This window comes from Monodelphis domestica, chromosome 7 (genome assembly GCF_027887165.1).
Source record: "Monodelphis domestica isolate mMonDom1 chromosome 7, mMonDom1.pri, whole genome shotgun sequence".
In the NCBI taxonomy this organism is placed as follows: domain Eukaryota; kingdom Metazoa; phylum Chordata; class Mammalia; order Didelphimorphia; family Didelphidae; genus Monodelphis; species Monodelphis domestica.
The window spans coordinates 154379926-154403179 of record NC_077233.1 but is presented as its reverse complement, the minus strand read 5'-3'; the positions used below and the strand labels follow the sequence as shown (position 1 = coordinate 154403179).

The 23254-nt window shown below is 36.2% G+C and overlaps 1 protein-coding gene across 2 annotated transcripts in view; it reads right to left on the bottom strand.

The window, feature by feature from the left end:
• Positions 1 to 23254, bottom strand: part of TRIM14 (tripartite motif containing 14) — a 64189-nt gene that overhangs the window by 35487 nt on the left and 5448 nt on the right. For both annotated transcript variants that reach the window (XM_001363555.5, XM_007498975.3), the window contains exon 2: positions 16420 to 16515. In XM_001363555.5, coding sequence (XP_001363592.2) covers positions 16420 to 16515 — 96 coding nt within the window. The remainder of the gene's footprint in view (positions 1 to 16419; positions 16516 to 23254) is intronic.

The window sequence follows — 23254 nt, the reverse complement described above, 5'->3', positions numbered from 1 at the left end:
AATATGGTCAAAATTGAGTTTATCGTCTTTTTCAAACTAGCTCACTCTTTTGAGTTCTCTTTTGTGCAAATGGCAACACTGTTCTCCAAGTACTTAAGCTTAAAACATGAACTACCTTTGACTAATTTCTCTTCATTTCCTGCATGTCATCACCAAACTGTCAATTCTTTCTTTGAAATGCTGGTCATATTCATTTATTCACCTATCAAACAAAAAGCATTTACTCAGTATCTACTACATGCCAGGCACTGTTCTACAGGTAGCAGATACAAATTAAAGTGAATGAAACTCTCTATATGCAAGGATATTTCACTCTAATGAGGATAACAAATAAACAGTATATATTCAAAATGGAAAGAACAACCACAAAACAGTTGAAAGTGAATGTTGTGAAATTATAAAAGCCAAGTGTGCTCTCAAAGAAGAGATATGAGAGGAGGTTCCTTTCTTTAGATTTTTTTTCCCTCTAAGGAATGTTTCTCTAGGAGAAAGGAAAAGGAAGGACACTCTAGAGGAAAATGTTTATGATGTAAAAATTGAAAATATTAGCAAAGATCTATTTTTAAAATACTCATATACAAATGATTAGAAAAAATAAATAAAAATAAAAAGGAGTTAAATACAAAATGGTTTGAGAGGGAGGACATTAGCCGTTGGGGGCTGGGGATCAAGAAGATTTCATGGAGAAGGTGATGTTTGAGCAGAGTTTTGAAGGAAGAGAAGAACTCTATAAAGTGGAAGTGACAAAGGGATCTATTCCAACTAGAAGCACTATTAAGTGCTTCTAGTAAGAGTTGGACTGGCCACCTTGAAAGGGGAATCTAAGTTGCTAAAAACCCCTGAGTTGTATTTCTTTCTAGGATGGGAAAAGAGGATCTAGCTATCATAAGAACAAGGCTGGATAGTTGAGTTTTCCTCTTAAAGCAGAAGAATTGAGGCTCTCTAGAGAGGGAGTGGAGAGATGATTTAAGGAGATGAGGGAGGTGATGAGGATTTCACAAAGAATAATCAACTCTCTCTTCTTGTGTTCTCTAACATGATTTTTTTTTGCACATTAGAAAATATGCTTCAGGATTAAGAAATGAAAATGACCAAAGGTTTACAGATTACTCAGAAGCTTTATACATGTATATCATGAATACCTTTCTCATGAAAAGATTCTGAAAACTTTAGACATGCTGAGCAATGAACAATATCAAAAAAGGAAACTGTATATCTACATATAGGAAACTACTAGTTATTGATGTAGATGATTTCATATTCTGCTATCAATATGCAAATGGAACATCAACTAGTTATAATAAAGACCCACATCAATACTAAATTTGAAGAATAAAGACGAGAAAAGCCACTATTCAATTATAAGTTTCTTATGAAGAATCATGGTGTTTTTACACAAGTAAGAGCCATGTACTTTTTTTGTATAAATCATGGGGCACAATAATTGAAGAGTCAAAATTTGGGGTGACCTAATGGGCAATGAATAAATGCATGATAGTAATAAAAAGGTTGTAACATATTATCAATGATGAATTATGTTCAATAAAATATAATATCCAGGAAAGATATGATTGGGAACAGAGGTATACTGATTACATAGTAAGAGAAGGGGATTAACAGATAAACAGTTTTAGGACTGTATTGATACATAAAGAAAATTAAAAGTTCTTGAGGAAGATCTCTAGTGTTATGGGTAGATTATTTTTGGAAAGTATATCAGAGAACATAGATGATGAAAAGGCACGGAGCTGCTATTATCTGCACTGTTTTAGTCTCCTAGCTTTATGTTATCTATAAATTATATGCCACCTATGTCATAATATAGGGCTGGAACCTGAACCTGTGATTTCCTTGGTGAGGGAGAACCACCAGTTGAGGAAATTATTCATGAAGACTAGCACTCCTCTGAAATCTCCAGTCTTAGAGAGTTGCCTTGAACACTGAGAAGTTGTGTAACTTTCTGGGGTCACAGAGACAATATGTGACAAAGGCAAGACTTGAACCCAGGTATTCTTGTTAAAATCAGTTCTCTATCCATAGTCATTAATATGCATCATACATGGAATTTTAATCCAGGTCCTCAGACTCTGGAGTCAATGCTATTTCCCCTATAAGTCTAATATCAGACAATATATGTAAAGTACTTTGTAAATATGAAATCTTTATACATGTCACTTCTGATTATTATTTATCTCAGCTCCTGACAGAAATATTGAAGAGAACAGAGTAGAGGCCAGAGTCTTAAAGCCATTGCTAAAAATCTCCACAGAGGTTGAAATTAATTAATTAATCAATATTCTTCAAATATAGTCATTCTATAAGCTACGAATCCACCTAACTACAACCTCATATAGTCCATATTTCTCTGGCTTTTCCATAAGGTTCTTATAATGAATTCTCAAATGCCTTGAAGAAAAATGTCTGCATAAGAGCACACCTTATGTGATCTCATTGATTACAATCTCATTAAAAAAAAAAGGAAAGTTAGATGGCACTAATTAATCTCTGTGAACCTATCTATGTTTGGGTCCTGCCCCAGCTATCTCTCCCTCATGTCAGAAATGGGCCAGGCAGAGAACTGAACTGCCCTCAGTGATGGGTTGAAAGTCCATTCCCAAAATAGAGTAGTGAAAGCAAGATACTTATCAATGCAATGAGCCTTAGGTCAATAGAAACTATCCAAAGGTCAGGGAAACTCCTTGGAAGAGGCTAAGAGAGAGTTTATTCACAAAGCAGCAAGCCCAGGAGCTGTCTTTGGTAGTTGGGAATATTTGGAAAGCAGTCTAGGTTTACTGAAAAGTCTAGGTTTACTGAGGTCCATAGCCTTTGACCTGGTCCTTTTTGCAGTGTGGGCAGCACTAGTCACCCATTTAAGCTGCTGGATGGTAGGTCCTGCCTGATGAGTAACAATGTGTCAAATGGGTTAGAGAGCTGTCTTTTTTTTTGGGGGGGGGGTCACCATTTTAAAGACCTTATAAAGCATCTATTTGATAAGAGAACTTTTCTAGGAATTTATATCAACCTCACTGATCTATAGTTTGTGGAACCCTCATTTCCTTTTTGAAAACTGGGACATCTCTAGGGTTGTAACACTTCTCATGTTCTCCCAGGTGGTGACTCAAAGTCACATTCACAAATTTTCTAGAACCTTGGGATGAAGGCAGTGTGGTATGGTGGGAAAAGCATTAGATTTGGAATCACAGGATCTAAGTTTGAATCCCAACCCTGTCACTTATTGCCTTTATATAAGCTTGGACAAGTCATTTCTTCTTTTTAAAAAAAATTGCTTAGAAAATTTTAATGAGTATTTTAAAAGCTAGTTGCAACTAAGATAATTCAAAGAACCACAGTAATTTGATGAAATTGACAAATAAAATTCCTGAATCCCTGTCTCTGGAGTGAAATATGGAAGACAGACTTCAGATTTAGCAAACAGGTGATATGCTTTCATGACAAATAGGGATCAGGTTATTTATTCTAAATGAAAAAAAGGAGGATGATGCTAGGTTCAGTTCTTTTCTCTTAACCAATAGAGGTTTTATATATTCCAAATATAAATATACTTTATTCATTTTTTTTAAAAAGCCTTGCCTTCTACCTTAGAATCAATACTACGTATTGGTTCTAAGGCAGAAGAGTGGTAAGGGCTAGGCAATGGGGGTTAAGTGACTTGTCTAGGGTCACACAGCTAGGAAGTGTATGTGGGTCAGATGTGAACCCAAGATATCCCATCTCTAGTCCTGGTTCTCAATCCACTGAGCTACCCAGCTTCCCCCCCTCGATAAATATACTTTAAGATAAAAAAGACAAACAGGGAAAAGAAGATTATTTTATGTCAATCCTAAGACCCCAACAGATTTTGTTGGTAGAGAGCAGTAATATTTTTTCTCTTTTCTCTTGGCTAAGTGGTTTTCTTAGTGGCTGCTTTACTTTGGAATTTTTTAGAATTGAATTTTATTTTTTAAATTATATATATAAACAATTTTTGACAGTTGTTTTCTGACATTTTGCAATTCAAATTTTCTCTCTTCCTCCATACCTCCTTGAGGAGGTAAATAATCTGATAGGGATTATAACAGTGTTTTCATGTAATATATATTTTGATATTTCTCATGTTGTGGCTGAAGACACATATGACATATACGATAGAAAATTTATGAAGGAAATAAAAGTGAAGGATGGCATGCTTTGGTATGCAATCAAGATTCCAAAAGCTCCTTCTTTGGTTGCGGATAATGGTATTTTTTTTTGAATCATGAGTTATTTGGTGTGAGCTTGGAGCCATAATAATTTAGTTTTTTACAGTTAATTAATATAGAGTATTTGTTACTATATATACTGTTTTCCTGTTTCTGTATGCTTCATTTTGTATTAGTTCATATGTCTTTCCAAGTTTTTCTGAACTAATCCTGTTCATCTTTTCTTATGGCACAATAATTGTCCACTACAACTGTATACCACAGCTTGTTCAGTCATTCCTCAATTGATGGATACCCTCAGTTTCCAATTCTTTGCCACCACAAAAAGCGCTGCTAAAAGTATTTTTTATATAATTAGATCCTTATGCCTTATCTCTGATCTCTTTGGGATACAGATCTTGTGGTGGCATTGCTAGGATGAAGGGTTTGCATAGTTTTATGGCCTTTTAGACATGGTTCCATATTGCTCTCTAGGATGGTTGTATCAGTTCACAGTGGTACCAACAGTGCATTAGGGTCCCAGTTTTCCCCACATCTTTTCCAACATTTATCGTTTCCTTTTTTGGTAATATTAACCACTTTGATAGGTATGAGGTGGTATCTCAGGGTTGTTTTCATTTACATTTCTCTAATCAATAGTGATTTTGAACATTTTTCATATGACTAAAGATGGATTCAATTCCTTCATCTGAGAACTGTCTGTTCATATCCTTTGACCACTCATCATTTGGGGGAATGCTTTATATTCTTATAAGTTTGGTTCAGTTCTCTAAATATCTGAGAAATGAGGCCTTTGTCAGAGATACTCTCCCTAAAATTTTCCCCTAAAATTTGTTGTTTCCCTTCTAAACTTGGTTACATTGGCTTTGTTTGTACAGAGATTTTTAAATTTAATGTAATAAAAATTATCCATTTCATTTTTCATGATGTTCTCTATAACTTATTTAGTCATAAATTCTTCCCTTATTCACAAGTCTGAGAGGTAAACCTCTCCATTTTCTCCTAATTTATTTATGGTATCCCCCTATATTTCTAGATAAAGTATTCATTTCGACTTTATCTTGGTATATGGTATGAATGTTGGTCTATGCCTAGTTTTTGCCATATTGTTTTTCAGTTTTAGTCAAATAGTTCTTCCCCCCAAAACTTAGATTTGGTTTATCAAACACTAGTTTACTATGGTTATCAACTATTGTATTTTGGGTTTCCTAACTATTCCACTGATCCACTACTCTATTTCTTAGTCAGTACCAGATTGTTTTGATGATTATTGCTTAATAGTATGGTTTGAGATCGGATACAGCTAGACCTCTTACCCTCACATTTTTTTTCATTAATTCCCTCAATATTCTTGACCGTTTATTTTTCCAGATGAACTTTGTTATTATTTTTTCTAGTTCTAAGAAATAATTTTAAGGTAGTTTGATTGGTATGGCACTGAATTGGTAAATTAATTTAGGTAGGATTGTCACTTTTATTATATTAATTTGACTCATCCATGAACAAATATTTTTCCAATGGTTTGCATTTAACTTTGTGTAAATAGTTTTTATGTAATTGTATTAATATAGTTCTTAGGTTTGTTTTACTGAGTATACTCCTAGGTATTTCATAATTTCTACAATTAATTTAAATACAATTTCCTTTTATATCTCTTGCTGTTGAGTTTTGTTGGTGGTAATAGAAGTGCTGATGATTTATGTGGGTTTATTTTATATCCTACAACTTTGCTGAAGTTGTTAATTTTTTCTTGGTTGATTATCTGGGGTTCTCTATGTATACTATCATATCATCTGCAAAGAGGTGATACTTTTGTTTCTTCATTGCCTAGTCTAATTCCTTTAATTTCTTTTTTTCCCTCTTATTGCTATACCTAACATTTCTACTACAATATTAAATAGTAGTGGTCATTATGGGCATCCTTGCTTCACCCTTGATGCTATTGGGAAAAATCCCAATTTATTCCCCATTATAGACAATGTTTATTGATGGTTTTAGATAGCGAAATTCTATTACTTTAAGGAAAGCTCCTTTTATTCCAGTGTATTCTAATGTTTGCTTTTTTTTTATCCTTTACCTTCCATCTTAGAATCAATATTTATTCTAAGGCAGAAGAGTGGTAAGGGCTAGGCAATGGGGGTCAAGTGACTTGCCCAGGGTTACACAGTCAGGAAGTGTCTGAGGCCAGATTTCAACCCAGGACCTCCCATCTCTGGGCCTGGCTCTCTATCCATTGAGACATCTAGCTGTCCCCTATTCTAATGTTTTTTTTTTTTTTAAGGAATAAGTGTTGCATTTTGTCAGGAGTATTTTCTACAACTATTGAGGTTTTGTTATTGATATGGTCAATTATGCTGCTGGTTTTCCTAATGTTGAACCATCCCTGCATTCCTAATATCAAATCCACCTGGTCATAGTGTATGGTCCTTGTAATATAATGGTGAAATCACCTTGTTAAAATATTATTTAAAATTTTTGTGTCAACATTCATTAGGGAGATAGCTCTATAGTTTTCTTTCTGTTTTAGCTCTTCCTGGTTTAGATATTAATGCCATATTTATGTCATAAAAGGAATTTAGGAAAATTACTTCTATTTTTCCAAATACTTTATATAGTATTGTAGTTAATTTTTCTTTGAATTTTGGTAGAATTCACTTATGAAGGGATTTGGTCCCAGAGTCTTTTTCTTAGGGAATTCTTTGATCATTCAATTTTTTTCTTCTGTGATAGGGTTAAGTATTCTATTTCCTCTTTTGTTAATATGGGCAGTTTATATTTTTGTAAACATTCATCTATTTTACTTAGATTGTTATATATATTATATATAGTTGGGAAAAAATACCTCCCAATAACTGCTTTAATTTCTTCTTCATTGGTTGTGATATCATCTTTTTGATTTTTGATACTGTTAATCTGTTTTTTCCTTTCCTTTTAAAAATCAAATTAACCAAGGATTTATATATTTTGTTTATTTTTTCATAAAACCAGCTCTTTGCCTCATTTATTAGTTCAATGGCTTTCTTGTTTTCAATTTTATTTATCTCTCCTTTGTTTTTCAGGATTTACAATTTGGTGTTTAATTGGGGCATTTTAATTTGTAACTCATTCATTCTGGGCTTCATTTGCCTTTTCTGTAAAATTAGGAGATGTTGATCTCAAGTTCCTTCCTACTCTAAATCTATGATCCCATGGCTCATTTCTCAATAAATGCCTCAATAAAAGCACTGGACTTAAATGGATTGGATTCAATCCTGGGGAACTTCACAAATCACTATATTTGACTTGTACCTGTCAGCTAAGTTCTCCTTACAAATGTCAGAGCCTCTTTATCACCTCTCACCTGGACTATTGTAATAGTATTGTATATTTTACAATGAGGAAACTTGGGCCAGAGAGAATTTCTTGCAGTAGTAAAAAGGACTAGAAAACATCTATCTATCTATCTATCTATCTATCTATCTATCTATCTATCTATCTATCTATCTATCTGTCTGTCTGTCTGTCTATCTACCTTTCTTTCTCTCTCTCTCTCTCTCTTTCTCTCGCTTTCTCTTTCTTTCTTTCTTTCTTTCTTTCTTTCTTTCTTTCTTTCTTTCTTTCTTTCTTTCTTTCTTTCTTTCTTTCTTTCTTTCTTTCTTTCTTTCTTTCTTTCTTTCTTTCTTTCTTTCTTTCTTTCTTTCTTTCCCTCTCCCTCCCCCTTTCCCTCTCCCTCTCTCTCTGTCTCTCTCCCTCTTTCTCTGTCTCTCTGACTGTCTCCATCTGACTCTCTGATTGTCTCTTTCTATAGGATTGTAAGCTGATGTCACTCCCTCACTTAAAAGTCTTCAATAGCTCCTTATAAATGTGCTTGACATTTATAAATTTCTTTAACATTCATAATGTAGTTTACACACATTTAATCTGAGTTTCTTAAAAGTGCTATGGGTTAGGTACTACAGAAACGTATCTTTGTCCCCATTTTATAGGTTTTAAAGACTATAGACAAATTGGCAAATTTGCAACTGGGCAAATATGCAAGGCAAGTTAGCAACTCTGCTTTTCCTCTCCATTATGTCTTCCTCTTTACCATGAGATTTTTCACAATGCAGTCTTTATTAACTTTTTCCAGTCTTATTTCCTGCTTGTCTCCTTTATTACCGTCAACTGTAGAAAAACCGAATTACTTGTGCTGTCTCTCTTCTTGGAATGGCCTCCCAAACCCCTTGCCTTCCCTCTGTCAATACTTCCTGATCCTGATACATAATATATCATTTATTGCAATATTTTCTAAGAATTGTGATATGGACAGGAACCAGATTGTGATTTATTAAGGACTGGGACCTTCAGAATGAGGAAAGTCCCTCTACCAATGCAGATTGGAATCTTCATTGCTAGACTTTCATATAGAGTTTCTTAGAGCTAGGTAGCTCAGTGGATCAAGAGCCCAGATTAGAGATGGGAAACCCTGAGTTTAGATCTGGCCTCAAATGCTTCCTGAGCAAGTCACTTAACCCCCATTGTCTACCTTACAACTCTTTGGCCTTGGAACCAATACATAGTATTGACTAAGACAGAAGATCAGGATTAAAAAAAAAAGAGTTTATGTAACATACCAGGCATGGAAGTATGGTTGATGTATTAAATACTTGATCAGATCAGTTAATGATCAATGTATAGACAGTTCTAAGGGCAGGAGAATTCCTGAGCCTAAGCCACAAAGGCTTAGTCCTCACCTTGTCAAACCTCATTCCTCTGAAAAGCGCATGTCAGATGAATCCCCACCTCCTCTGATCTTGTCATTGTCTATTCAATCAATGTTAAGACCTACATGCTATGTTATGTATTCATTGATCACCTCCCAATCTACAATAAATGCTGGGGTGAGGGGTGCTACTCTTCCTCTTGATACCTGCATCCTCCATGCTCTCTCTCTTGATTCCTACAACCTTGGAGTTCTTCCTTCTATTTCTCTTTATCTTTCCAACCGCCACTCTTGGCCACATGCTGTCTATTTTGGAATTCTTACTTCCACGTGTTCTCTTATTTCTCATGTTTTCCTTTAATTGATTTACAAAGGAAAATATCATTAGGAGCAAGTGCCGCTCCCCATATCAATTAATTTGTCTTTGAGTCTTTATTTATCACCCATCTTCCTCAGGCTCCTTCTTCTTTCTCAAGTTATATCCCACAAAGAAAAATTATATAGCAACCGCTGGATGGATTGTTATAGTTTCTTAGGGCATTAAGGGTTTAAGTGACTTACCAAAGATCAAACACCAGTATGTATTAGAGGTGGGACTTGAATCTATGTCTTCTTGGCCTCCATCTCTCTATCTATGCTACCTCTTCCTTAAAGATGACACAATAAAATATACAAAACTAAATATATACAACATACAGGACATAATTAAATATTTGAGAAATCAGAAGATACATGAGGGTCTTCGAGTATCTCAGATCATAATTATGGACATTACTTATCACTGCACCATGGTAATTCCAGTTTATACTACAATCCCCATACGTTATTTACTTACACTTCCTGACTTCCATCTGGTTAGCTTCAAAGAATGCTTCATCTTGGGATAAGAATCTATGGAAATATGTGTTTGAAGAGGGGCAGAATGGTTGACAATATTGAACTTTTGACAATATTTTTTCTTTTTAGTAGTAATCATTTAGCACTAGATCTGTTTTAGATAAACTGGTGCCTAAAGGGAACCATTTTTTGGTGCCCAGATGAAGAGTATTATTTTTCTTTAAGATAAGTCCTGTGAACTTCCGGTCAAGATGGTGGCTTAGAGAAAGCTAAAGTTCAGATCTCCGGAAATCCTTCCCTACCTAACTCAAACTATATGCTCCTAGGGCACCAAAATTCAAAACAAACAACAGCATAGACCCCAGGAATCCTCCTCCTGGACCTGGATCAAAAGGAACAGCCCCCCAAAAGCCAGAACCCGAGATCACTCGGATCTAAGGGACAGGCAGAAGGAAGGTCGCAGGACCCATCCCCCCCAACCCAGAGCGTTGAGTCTGAGGCAGCAGAGGGAACCTCAGAGCCTAAGGGCTGGCTATTCTGAAGGCCGCTTCTTGAAAACAACCTGACTTAGTCGAGGGGGCACCCAACACAGACAGCAGGGAAACAGAGAGAGATGGGGGAGCCTGTAACCCCCTGGCTGGATCCTTCCATCTGAGTCTCAGGGAAGGTCCCTGCCTCAGGGCATACTCAGTTCAACCCAGGGAAAGTTAATCCTATCAGGAGCCCTCGGAGCTCTGTGAAGCTGCGGCCCCTCCCCCCTCAGAGTGTAGGCTCTCCTGGCTGGCTAAGGCACTGAAACAAACACCTCACAGAAAGGGCCAAGCCAGGCTCAGAGCGTGGAAGTAAGGCAACGGAGAAGCATCAGGAGGGAACTGAGGAGGGCAGTAACACGGAAACACCAGCAATTTCTGGCTTCTCCAGGAAGACAGAACAGCTGAGGAGAACGGACAATCTGCCTAGGGCTAAAACCTCTGAACACCAGACAGAGATAAGAAAAGCTAGACCTCCCCACTCAGATAGAGATGGCAAACTCCACAGAAAAGCCCCCAAACTCTAAGAAAAACAAGAAGAAGGGGGCGACTTTGGACACATTTTATGGAGCAAAAATACAAAATATAGGAGATAGAAGAGGAAACACAAGCAAATGCTCCGAAACCTTCCAAAGGAAATGGAAACTCTCCACAAACCCATGAAGAATTTGAATCGGAAAGGATCAAAAAGATGGAAGCCTTCTGGGAGAAAAAGTGGGAAATAATGCAAAAGAAATTCACACATCTACAAAACCAGTTTGACCAAAGTGAAAAGGAAAACCAGGCTTTAAAGGTCAGAATTAGGCAACTCGAAGACAATGAGCAAGAATTAATAAAGCAAAGCCAAAAGACCAAGAAATTAGAAGAGAACATAAAATATCTCACTGACAAGGTCATAGACTTGGAAAATAGAGGGAGAAGAGGCAATTTAAGAATAATTGGACTACCAGAAAATCCAGAAATAAACAGCAAACTCAACATCGTAATACAAGATATAATAAAAGAAAATTGCCCAGAGATCCTAGAACAAGAGGGCAATACAAGCTCTGAAAGAGTTCACAGAACACCCTCTACACTAAATCCCCAAAAGACAACTCCCAGGAATATAATTGCTAAATTCCAAAGCTTCCAAGCAAAAGAAAAAATCTTACAAGAAGCCAGAAAAAGACAATTTAGATATAAAGGAATGCCAATCAGGGTCACACAAGACCTTGCAAGTTCCACTCTGAATGACCGTAAGGCATGGAACATGATTTTCAGAAAGGCAAGAGAGCTGGGTCTTCAACCAAGAATCAGCTATCCAGCAAAACTGACTATATACTTCCAAGGGAAAGTATGGGCATTCAACAAAATAGAAGATTTCCAAGTTTTTGCAAAGAAAAGACCAGAGCTCTGTGGAAAGTTCGATATTGAAAAACAAAGAGCATGGAATACCTGAAAAGGTAAATATGAAGGAAAGGGAAAAGGAGAAAAATGTTATCTTTTTCTTTTACTCAAACTCTCTTCTATAAGGACTACGTTTGGAAAATGTAATGTGTAAATAGGGGGAAAAGAAAGACCAAATAGAATAATCTTTCTCACACAAAGATTCACACGGGAAGGGGAGGGGAAGAAAACTATAAGAAGGAGAGGAAGAGAGTTTTTACTTAAACCTTACTCTCAGGGAAATCAACTCTGAGAAGGAAGAACATCCAGATCCATTGGGATCTTGAATTCTATCTTACCCAACAAGGGAAGGGAGAAGGGAAAACCAAGGGGGTTAGGGGGGAGGGAACACAAAAAAGGGAGGGAAGAAGAGGGGGAAGGGGAGGGAACAAAAGGGAGGGTCTAGAAAGGGAAACATATCAAGGGAGGGGACAAGGGGAACTGATTTAAAGTAAATCACTGGACTAAAAGGTAGAGCTGACGAAGAAAGGTTAGAATTAGGGAAGGATATCAAAATGCCAGGGAGTCCACAAATGACAGTCATAACTTTGAACGTGAATGGGATGAACTCACCCATAAAATGTAGACGAATAGCAGAATGGATTAGAATCCAAAACCCTACTATATGTTGTCTTCAAGAAACACATATGAGGCGGGTAGATACCCACAAGGTCAGAATTAAAGGATGGAGTAAGACCTTCTGGGCCTCAACTGACAGAAAGAAGGCAGGAGTGGCAATCATGATATCTGATAAAGCCAAAGCAAAAATAGACCTGATCAAAAGGGATAGGGAAGGTAATTATATTTTGTTAAAAGGGACTTTAGATAATGAGGAAATATCACTAATCAACATGTATGCACCAAATAATATAGCACCCAAATTTCTAATGGAGAAACTAGGAGAATTGAAGGAAGAAATAGACAGTAAAACCATATTAGTGGGAGACTTGAACCAAAGATTATTAAATTTAGATAAATCAAATAAAAAATAAATAAGAAAGAGGTAAAAGAAGTGAATGAAATCTTAGAAAAATTAGAATTAATAGACATATGGAGAAAAATAAACAGGGATAAAAAGGAATACACCTTCTTCTCAGCACCACATGGCACATTCACAAAGATTGACCATACATTAGGTCATAGAAATATGGCACACAAATGCAGAAAAGCAGAAATAATAAATGCAGCCTTCTCAGATCACAAGGCAATAAAAATAATGATCAGTAATGGTACATGGAAAACCAAATCAAAAACTAATTGGAAATTAAACAATATGATACTCCAAAATCGTTTAGTTAGAGAAGAAATCATAGAAACAATTAATAATTTCATCGAGGAAAATGACAATGGCGAGACATCCTTTCAGACCTTTTGGGATGCAGCCAAAGCAGTAATCAGAGGTAAATTCATATCCCTGAGTGCATATATTAACAAACTAGGGAGAGCAGAGATCAATCAATTGGAAATGCAAATAAAAAAACTCAAAAGCAATCAAATTAAAAACCCCCAGCAGAAAACCAAACTAGAAAGCCTAAAAATTAAGGGAGAAATTAATAAGAGAGAAAGTGATAGAACTATTGATTTAATAAATAAGACAAGAAGCTGGTACTTTGAAAAAACAAACAAAATAGACAAAGTACTGGTCAATCTAATTAAAAAAAGGAAAGAAGAAAAGCAAATTAACAGCATCAAAGATGAAAAGGGGGACATCACCTCCAATGAAGAGGAAATTAAGGCAATCATTAAAAATTACTTTGCCCAATTATATGGCAATAAATACACCAATTTAGGTGATATGGATGAATATATACAAAAATACAAACTGCCTTGACTAACAGAAGAAGAAATAGAATTCTTAAATAATCCCATATCAGAAAATGAAATTCAACAAGCCATCAAGGAACTCCTTAAGAAAAAATCCCCAGGGCCTGACGGGTTCACAAGTGAATTCTATCAAACATTCAGAGAACAGTTAATCCCAATACTATATAAACTATTTGACATAATAAGCAAAGAGGGAGTTCTACCAAACTCCTTTTACGACACAAACATGGTACTGATTCCAAAACCAGGCAGGTCAAAAACAGAGAAAGAAAATTATAGACCAATCTCCCCAATGAATATAGATGCAAAAAATCTTAAATAGGATACTAGCAAAAAGACTCCAGCAAGTGATCAGAAGGGTCATCCACCATGATCAAGTAGGATTTATACCAGGGATGCAGGGCTGGGTCAATATTAGGAAAACCATCCACATAATTGACAACATCAACAAGCAAACCAACAAGAACCACATGATTATCTCAATAGACGCAGAAAAAGCCTTTGATAAAATACAACACCCATTCCTATTAAAAACACTAGAAAGCATAGGAATAGAAGGGTCGTTCCTAAAAATAATAAACAGTATATATCTAAAACCATCAGCTAATATCATCTGCAATGGGGATAAACTAGATGCATTCCCAATAAGATCAGGAGTGAAACAAGGATGCCCAATATCACCTCTACTATTTGACATTGTACTAGAAACACTTGCAGCAGCAATTAGAGAAGAAAAAGAAATTGAAGGCATCATAATAGGCAATGTGGAGACCAAGTTATCACTCTTTGCAGATGACATGATGGTCTACTTAAAGAATCCTAGAGATTCAACCAAAAAGCTAATTGAAATAATCAACAACTTTAGCAAAGTTGTAGGATACAAAATAAACCCACATAAGTCATCAGCATTTCTATATATCTCCAACACAGCTCAGCAGCAAAAACTAGAAAGAGAAATCCCATTCAAAATCACCTTAGACAAAATAAAATACCTAGGAATCTATCTCCCAAGAAAAATACAGGAACTATATGAACACAACTACAAAACACTCTCCACACAACTAAAACTAGACTTGAGCAATTGGAAAAAACATTAACTGCTCATGGATAGGACGAGCCAATATAATAAAAATGACCATCCTACCCAAACTTATTTATCTATTTAGTGCTATACCCACTGAACTCCCAAAAAATTTCTTTACTGATTTAGAAAAAACCATATCAAAGTTCATTTGGAATAACAAAGGATCAAGGATATCCAGGGAAATTATGAAAAAAAAAAACACAAATGATGGGGGCCTTGCAGTCCCAGACCTCAAACTATATTACAAAGCAGCAGTCATCAAAACAATTTGGTACTGGCTAAGAGACAGAAAGGAAGATCAGTGGAATAGACTGGGGGCAAGCGACCTCAGCAAGACAGTATACGATAAACCCAAAGATCCCAGCTTTGGGGACAAAAACCCACTATTCGATAAAAACTGCTGGGAAAATTGGAAGACAGTGTGGGAGAGATTAGGAATAGATCAACACCTCATACCCTACACCAAGATAAATTCAAAATGGGTGAATGACTTAAACATAAAGAAGGAAACCATAAGTAAATTGGGTAGACACAGAATAGTATACATGTCAGACCTTTGGGAGGGGAAAGACTTTAAAACCAAGCAAGACATAGAAAGAATCACAAAATGTAAAATAAGTAATTTCGACTACATCAAATTAAAAAGCTTTTGTACAAACAAAACCAATGTAACTAAAATCAGAAATGGAAACAACAAATTGGGAAAAAATCTTCATAGAAACCTCTGACAAAGGTTTAATTACTCAAATTTATAAAGAGCTAAATCAATTGTACAAAAAACCAAGCCATTCTCCAATTGATAAATGGGCAAGAGACATGGATAGGCAGTTTTCAGATAAAGAAATCAAAACTATTAATAAGTACATGAAGAAGTGTTCTAAATCTCTTATAATCAGAGAGATGCAAATCAAAACAACTCTGAGGTATCACCTCACACCTAGCAGATTGGCTAACATGATAGCAAAGGAAAGTAATGAATGCTGGAGGGGATGTGGCAAAGTAGGGACATTAATTCATTGCTGGTGGAGTTGTGAACTGATCCAATATCCTGGAGGGCAATTTGGAACTATGCCCAAAGGGCAATAAAAGAATATCTACCCTTTGATCCAGCCATAGCACTGCTGGGTCTGTACCCCAAAGAGATAATGGAGAAAAAGTCTCGTACAAGAATATTCATAGCTGCGCTCTTTGTGGTGGCCAAAAATTGGAAAACGAGGGGATGCCCATCAATTGGGGAATGGCTGAACAAATTGTGGTATATGTTGGTGATGGAATACTATTGTGCAAAAAGGAATAATAAAGTGGAGGAATTCCATGGAGACTGGAAAGACCTCCAGGAAGTGATGCAGAGCAAGAGGAGCAGAACCAGGAGAACATTGTACACAGAGACTAATACACTGTGGTATAATCGAATGTAATGGACTTCTCCATTAGTGGTGGTGTAATGACCCTGAACAATCTGCAGGGATCTAGGAGAAAAAACACCATCCATAAGCAGAGGACAAACTGTGGGAGTAGAAACACCGAGGAAAAGCAACTGCCTGACTACAGCGGTTGAGGGGACATGACAGAGGAGAGACTCTAAACGAACACTCTAATGCAAATACTAACAACATGGCAATGGGTTCAAATCAAGAACACATGTAATACCCAGTGGAATCACACGTCGACTATGGGGGGTGGAGGGGAGGAAAAGAAAATGTTCTTTGTCTTTAATGAATAATGCTTGGAAATGATCAAATAAAATATTATAAAATTAAAAAAAAAGATAAGTCCTGTGGTTGCTACCATGAAACACATTTGTACAGAAATCAGGAAAAAAAGGGAGTTTCCTCTTACCTTAAGATTATTAGCAGCCTCATTTAGTTGGTTGATGTTGGCCACTTCCTGTTTCTTCTTCAATGCTAGCTGCTTCAAACACTTTTGGATGGATTTCTGTGTAAGATGTTTTAGAAAAACATTATCACTGTTGAACCTTCAAAGCACTTCACCTGCCCTCTTACCAAAGCTTGCCAGTTCTTGAGTGGCAAAGTCTGATTATCTGTGTTGTTCCATCAAAGGATCATAGATTAAGAGGTAGAAGAAATCTCAGAGGCCAGCAATTTCAACTCTCTCATTATATAGATAAGGAGACTGAAGCCCAGAGAGGTTTAATAACTTGTCTAGGATCACACAGCTAGTAAATATCTGAGGGAGCCTTTGAACTTTCATCTACTTGATTCCAAGCCCAGTGCTCTACCACTGCATCAGTAACAGCTTAATGATTTAGTGAAGACTCTGGGTATATCCTTTCCAGATGATTTTAGTGTTTTCTGTGATTGTATCTCCCCTGGTCTTTATTCAGTTCATTCTTCCCCTATTTTTCTTAGTGCTGCCAAAATATCTTAGCTCATTTTTTTTAAACAACATCAGGTCTTTCTTTCCTCTAACTTCTTTCCCTTCTACTCCACTTTCCAGGCCAGTCTTCATTGCCCAATTGCTTTGATCTCCCTCTTCTCTGCCAAATCAAAATTAAGTGAACTCTTTTTTTTTCAGTTTTCTTATGCACAGTTCTATCACATTCTCCCCTACATTCCTATTGCTATGACTCTCATTCCAGCTATCATACACAATTATCTTCTTCAGTGCCTTAAACTTCCATCCTCTCTAGGAAGTCCTTTGTTTTTTTATCTGAAGGGAGGCAATATAATAAACATTTTCTCATTTATCTTCAAAATTGCTATAATTCCCAGCCCTACTTGGGACTTAGGAGAAAGATAATAGTGGTGACCATAAAATAGTAACTGCAAAAGTAGAGAATAGTAGTTAGTATCAGTTGCTGGCACACAAACCAGTGATCACTACCCATCCAGTCACAGTATAGGGAAAAGTCATCAACACCACTTTATAGCTAACCTCTTACTCCTATGCCCCCAAGAATTTTGTTTCTATTTCTCAAATGTGGATCCTCAGATGAGTTCATCATTATTACAACTTGTTAGATGAAAGGTAGCAGTTTACAAGCAAAGAACTTTGCAGAGGTACAGAAGGAAGATTTTCCCTTCCAAATAGCAGTGAAAGGCAAACTTTTGCACTGTACATTTATTTGATATTTGGACAAATATTTAAGGTCATGTGATATGCATTGCGGCATTTTTGTTGTTCAGTTGTATATGACTGTTTTATTGGCAAATGTACTAGAATGGTTTGCCATTTCCTTCTCCATCTCATTTTACAGATGAGTAAACTGAGGCCAATAGAGTTAAGTGACTTGATCAGATATCACACAGCTAGTAAGTTTCTGAGACTGGATTTGAACTCATATCTGTCTTTCTACTTCATCCACTGCATCATGTAGCTGTTGCCTTACATCATAATACTTGCTAAGTTTTATATGATGTTTTGCATAAATTGTCTCAATGTGTTCTTCACAACAATCCTGTGATGGATTGAAAGAAATACAGATATTGTTATCCCAAATTTATAATGAGTATATTTAGCTCTGAGAGATTACATGCCTTATTTATTGCCACAACAGTTGAAAATATAAGCGGCCCTACACCAAGATAAAGGAAGAATGGATAAATGACTTAAATATAAAGAAGGAAACTATAAGTAAATTAGGTGAACATAGACTAGTATACCTGTCAGATCTATGGGAAAGGAAAGAATTTAAGACCAAGCAAGAGATAGAAAATATTACAAAAATGTAAAATGAATAATTTTTATTATGTTAAGTTAAAAAAGTTTTTGGACAGACAAAACCAATGCAACCAAAATTAGAAGGGAAGCAACAAATTGGGGAAAAAATCTTTATAACAAAAACCTCTGACAAAGGTCTAATTTCTCAGATTTATAAGGAGCTAAATGAATTGTACAAAAAATCAAGTCATTCCTCAATTGATAAATGGGCAAGGGACATGAATAGGCAATTTTCAGATGAAGAAATCAAAACTATCAATAAGCACATGAAAAAGTGTTTTAAATCCCTTATAATCAGAGAAATGCAAATCAAAACAACTCTGAAGTACCACTTCACATCTAGTAGGTTGGCTAATATGACAGCAAAAGAAAATAATAAATATTGGAGGGGATGTGGCAAAATTGGGTCACTAATGCATTGCTGGTGGAATTGTGAATTGATCCAACCATTCTGGTAGGCAATTTGGAATTATGCCCAAAGGGCTTTAAAAAACTGCCTGCCCTTTTATCCAGCCATACCACTGCTGGGTTTGTACCCCAAAGAGATAATAAGGAAAAATATGTGTGCAAAAATATTTATAGCCACCCTTTTTATCATGGCAAAAAATGGAAAATGAGGGGGTATCCATTGATTGGGGAATGGCTGAACAAATTGTGGTATCTGTGGGTGATGGAATACTATTGTGCTCAAAGGAATAATAAAGTGGAGGAATTCCATGTAAACTGGAATGACCTCCATGAATTGATGCAGAGTGAATGAGCAGAACCAGGAGAATAATACACACAGAGACTGATACACTGTGGCACAATCTAATTAATGGACTTCTCTACTACCAGCAATACAAGGATTCAGGACAATTCTGAGGGACTATGAGAAAGAACATTATCCACATCCAGAGAAAGGACTGCGGGAGCAGAAACACAGAAAAAAACCCTTTTTTTAATCACATGGATCATTGAGGATATGACTAGAGATGTAGACTCTAAACAATCACTCTGTTGCAAATGTTAACAATATGGAAACAGGTCCTGATCAATGATATATGTAAAACCTAGTGAAACTGCTTGTTATCTATGATAGGGGGAAGGTGTAAAGATGAATTTAGAGTTGTGACTTAAAATCTAGATTTAATTGGTTGCCAGGCGAAATCCCAAATAAAATACCTAAGTCAGTCTGGTATTTTATGGTAATTTAATTAATATAGAGGGAAGGAATTAAGGGGAGGGAAAGAAGGGGATATAGGATTTCTCCCACCTGGCCTGTGCCAGGGGGAATTTAAAAATCTCTGCCTCTAGGTCTCTGAAGAAGATTAGAGGCTTCTAAGAGGATAAAGTTGGAAAGTAAAGGAGGAAAACTCAGCCAGAAACTCACCACCAAACTGGACAATAGCTTGTAGCCACACTAAGATGCCGAAAGGCTCAGCACACTCCTCTCAGCTAACTCTCCTTCGCCAATAAGGGAAAGTGTGTTTTGAGAGATGAAAAATTCCAAATATATAGACCTTTCACCCTTGTGTCTCCTCCTCTTAAATTTTCACATTTACCAATCACATCAAAGGCTTTCTCCAGGACTGCTCATACTTTTAGTTCTCATCTTCTTTGATTATATCTTTTGAGTTACTTAACACTTCGTTAAGTTCAACTTTTGTTAGTTACTTGACCTTTTTGTGATTAATTTAACCTCTATAGTTACTTTAACACCTTTTTGTATTAAGATCTGAAAATAGACTTAGCTTAACGTTCTAGCTTCACTATAAGGTGAGAACTAAGTACCTTCATTGTTCAATCAGAAGATTATAACTTTATCTTTCCCTAAAGTTAGGTTTAAGTAGGGTGGCGTAATTTAAAGTTTACAGAGGGAGTATGGGAGGGAAAGAACATGAATCATATAACCATGGAAAAAACCTTTGAAATTAAATAAATAAATAAATAACATGGAAAGGTATCTTTAAAAATAAATTAATTAAATTAAAAAAGAAAATATAAGAGGAAGGGTTTGAATTACTATCTCTTGATGGCAAATTTAGCATCCTTTCTACTTTTTTTTAAAATTGTATTTTAATTTTCATTTTTTGGTTACAATACTCACTTTATTTCCCTCTCTTCCCTCCACCCACCCTTCTTGCAGCTGATGCACAATTTCATTGGGTATTAATTGTGTCCTTGATCAGAACCTATTTCAATGATGTTGTTTGCACTAAGATGTTCATTTACAGTCTACATCCCCAACCATATCCCTTCGACCCATGATCCTTTCTACTTTTTAATGCTACTTTGAGTTCTGCCAAAATGAAAGTTTTGAAATTTAAAAAATCTATTTCATGCTGATTGCATATTAAGATACTATACTAGGCAGTTAGCTTCATAAGAATAAAGTTTATATGCATGTGATAACCAATATGGGAACTGTAGAAAGATAGGCAGTAGGTTTCAGTTGAAAGATTTCTTGAATTTGGAGTTAAAGGACTTGACCTCAAATCTCATCCTCATCACTTTTGTGATTTTGGGCAAATCAATCAATTTTTGGAGCCTCTGTTTTCCTCATCTATAAAATGAAGGTTCAGGACAAGATGATCTCATAGGTTCTATCCAGCTCTAAGCCTATTATTCCATGGTCTTAAATTGAGAAATTACATACAATGATTTAAAAATTAGATTCTTTAAACTTCAAAAAATTTTTCTGAAACTGTAAAAACCCCTTTGCTCTCAAGGATAAAACTTGGACAAACTTTTGTGTAAAAACTTCCTAACAATTTAAGTTGTTCTGGAGTAGAAAGAACTTCTTTTTGGTGGTAGTGAGTTTCTCATCAATAAAGATTTTCAAAGAGGAGGAAGGCACAGTGCCCAGCATAGAGAACATATTTAATAAAGATGATTTGAGTGACTGACAAACTCAATTCAAAACCATTTTCTGAGGCAGCTAGGTTGAGTGACTTTTCCATAGTTACACAGGTAGTAAGTGCCTGAGGCTAGATTTGAATTCGGGTCTCCATGATTCTAGGCTCTGTAACAATTGGCCAATTTCATAGATTAAAAATATCAGAACTATTCAGAATCTTACAATTTATCTAGAAATGATGAAGCCAAGAGAGAAAATAACTTGTCTAAATCCACATATCCAGTTAACATCTGGGTTCTAATGGGGAGGGGGAGGTAGATTTCAGTATATTAAAGATAGGCAGAGTTGAAGAATCAACAAATATTATAAAAGGCTAAAACTTTAGGGAGACAGGTTGAGCTATGCAAACAGTTCACTAATATTCCCCATGCTCTGTCTCCTGACCTGATCCCCACCTTCCCTGTTTATATTTCTAATGCTGTACCTGGCTTTCCACTTACCACCACAGCTTGGATTTCTATTCTCTGGAGAACCCAGATTCCTAATTCAATCCCAGCATTCAGTTTAAGGTTAATTCCTTCCAGACTCAAGACTCACCTCCGTCTCCAGCAGAGAAATGTTCTCCACCACCCCTACAACCACCACCACCTCCAGTCCTAGTAATAATGGGGACATGTTGCCCTCCTTTGCCCTCTGTACAGGATATGAACATAGTTGCTGACATCCCCCCAAAAGCTGATCATTGGCCAACAACGTCAGGACATCCAGACCTACTACAAGGTCCTCAATACCTCAAAGTTAAGGTGACAATTGTAGCAGACCCTGAAATCAAGTGAATTCCTGGCTCAGACAGCTGTTAGTTTCAGTCAGCAAAAGCCTCAGTCTTTTCATCAGTGGCAAGAAGACCTTTTGGAGATCATTCAAATTGTTCCTGGACTTCAAACTCAGAGATTCCTCACTAGGGAAAGGTTAGTAATCTTTATGGGGTTTCACTGAGCCCCAGCCTCACTGAAAGTATCTTTCTAAGGGAAAGAGACAATTTGGATCTTATAATTAAAGATGTATGTTGAAAATTGATATTACATGTAATCAGAAGAAGAAAATAGCTTTAAAAAAGTAACTCCCTATTAGATTATTTTGGGGGTTAGGGGTGAACGTGTTGAATCAGGAACTCAACAAAACCTTTGACTCCTCTATGTGGAGTGAATATTACTATCAGATTCATTAGCTCCAGCAAGGGCTTGAATTCCTTGGCAGATTATGCCAGTTACTTCCATACTCTAAATCTGGATTTGGTATGAAATATACCTGCTCTGGTTGGTCAAGTTTTGGAAGGTTTGGCTATGACTATCTGCAGTGAATTTGTCCTTGTTTATTTGATAATGTGTGCATATCAAATGCTACCTTGTGTTATGTGCAATGTTATAGGAGAACATCCTGCAATATACTACTCCATGCAACACAATGAGAAGAACAGGTAAATTTCTGAAGGTACCATATCTAACTCATCTATATAAAGAACACAGTGGGTTACATTGGCAAAGAGCAATCTATGGACAAGTCCGCTTGTCCTTTCAGAAGACTTCCCAGAATCACAAGATCATGGATGGAAGCAACCTCAGAATCCAACTTCTGATATGTTAGGGATGAAGAAATTGAAATTCAGTAATGTTCAGTCACTTGTCCAAGATCACACAGGAAAGAAGCATCAGAGTAGAATCTGGAGTCAGTCCTCTTCTCTGTAGCATGCTGCTTCTTTTGTAGCATCTTGCCTCACTTGTCTACTATGACTGATCATTCCTTACAGTTTATACTTGCACCTACCTGTGACTGATCTTTAGAATCAAAGTTCCCCAGTCACTGAGCAGTATGGTAAAGTGTTAGACTTTAAGAATTTTATAAATGAAATTCTGACTCCTCTCTCAGTTCTAAATATTTTCACTGACTAATCCCCATGTCTGGAATGCTCTTCATCATCTCCATCTCCTGGCATCCCTAGATTCCTTCAAGTCCTAGCTAAAATCCCTTCTATTTCTCAATCTCTCTTTATTTTAGTTTCTTCCCTCAATTGATTACTACCTGTTATTCTGTATATCTTTGTTTGTATATTGTCTCTTCCATTAGATTGTGAACTCCTTGAAGGCAGAGCTTGTC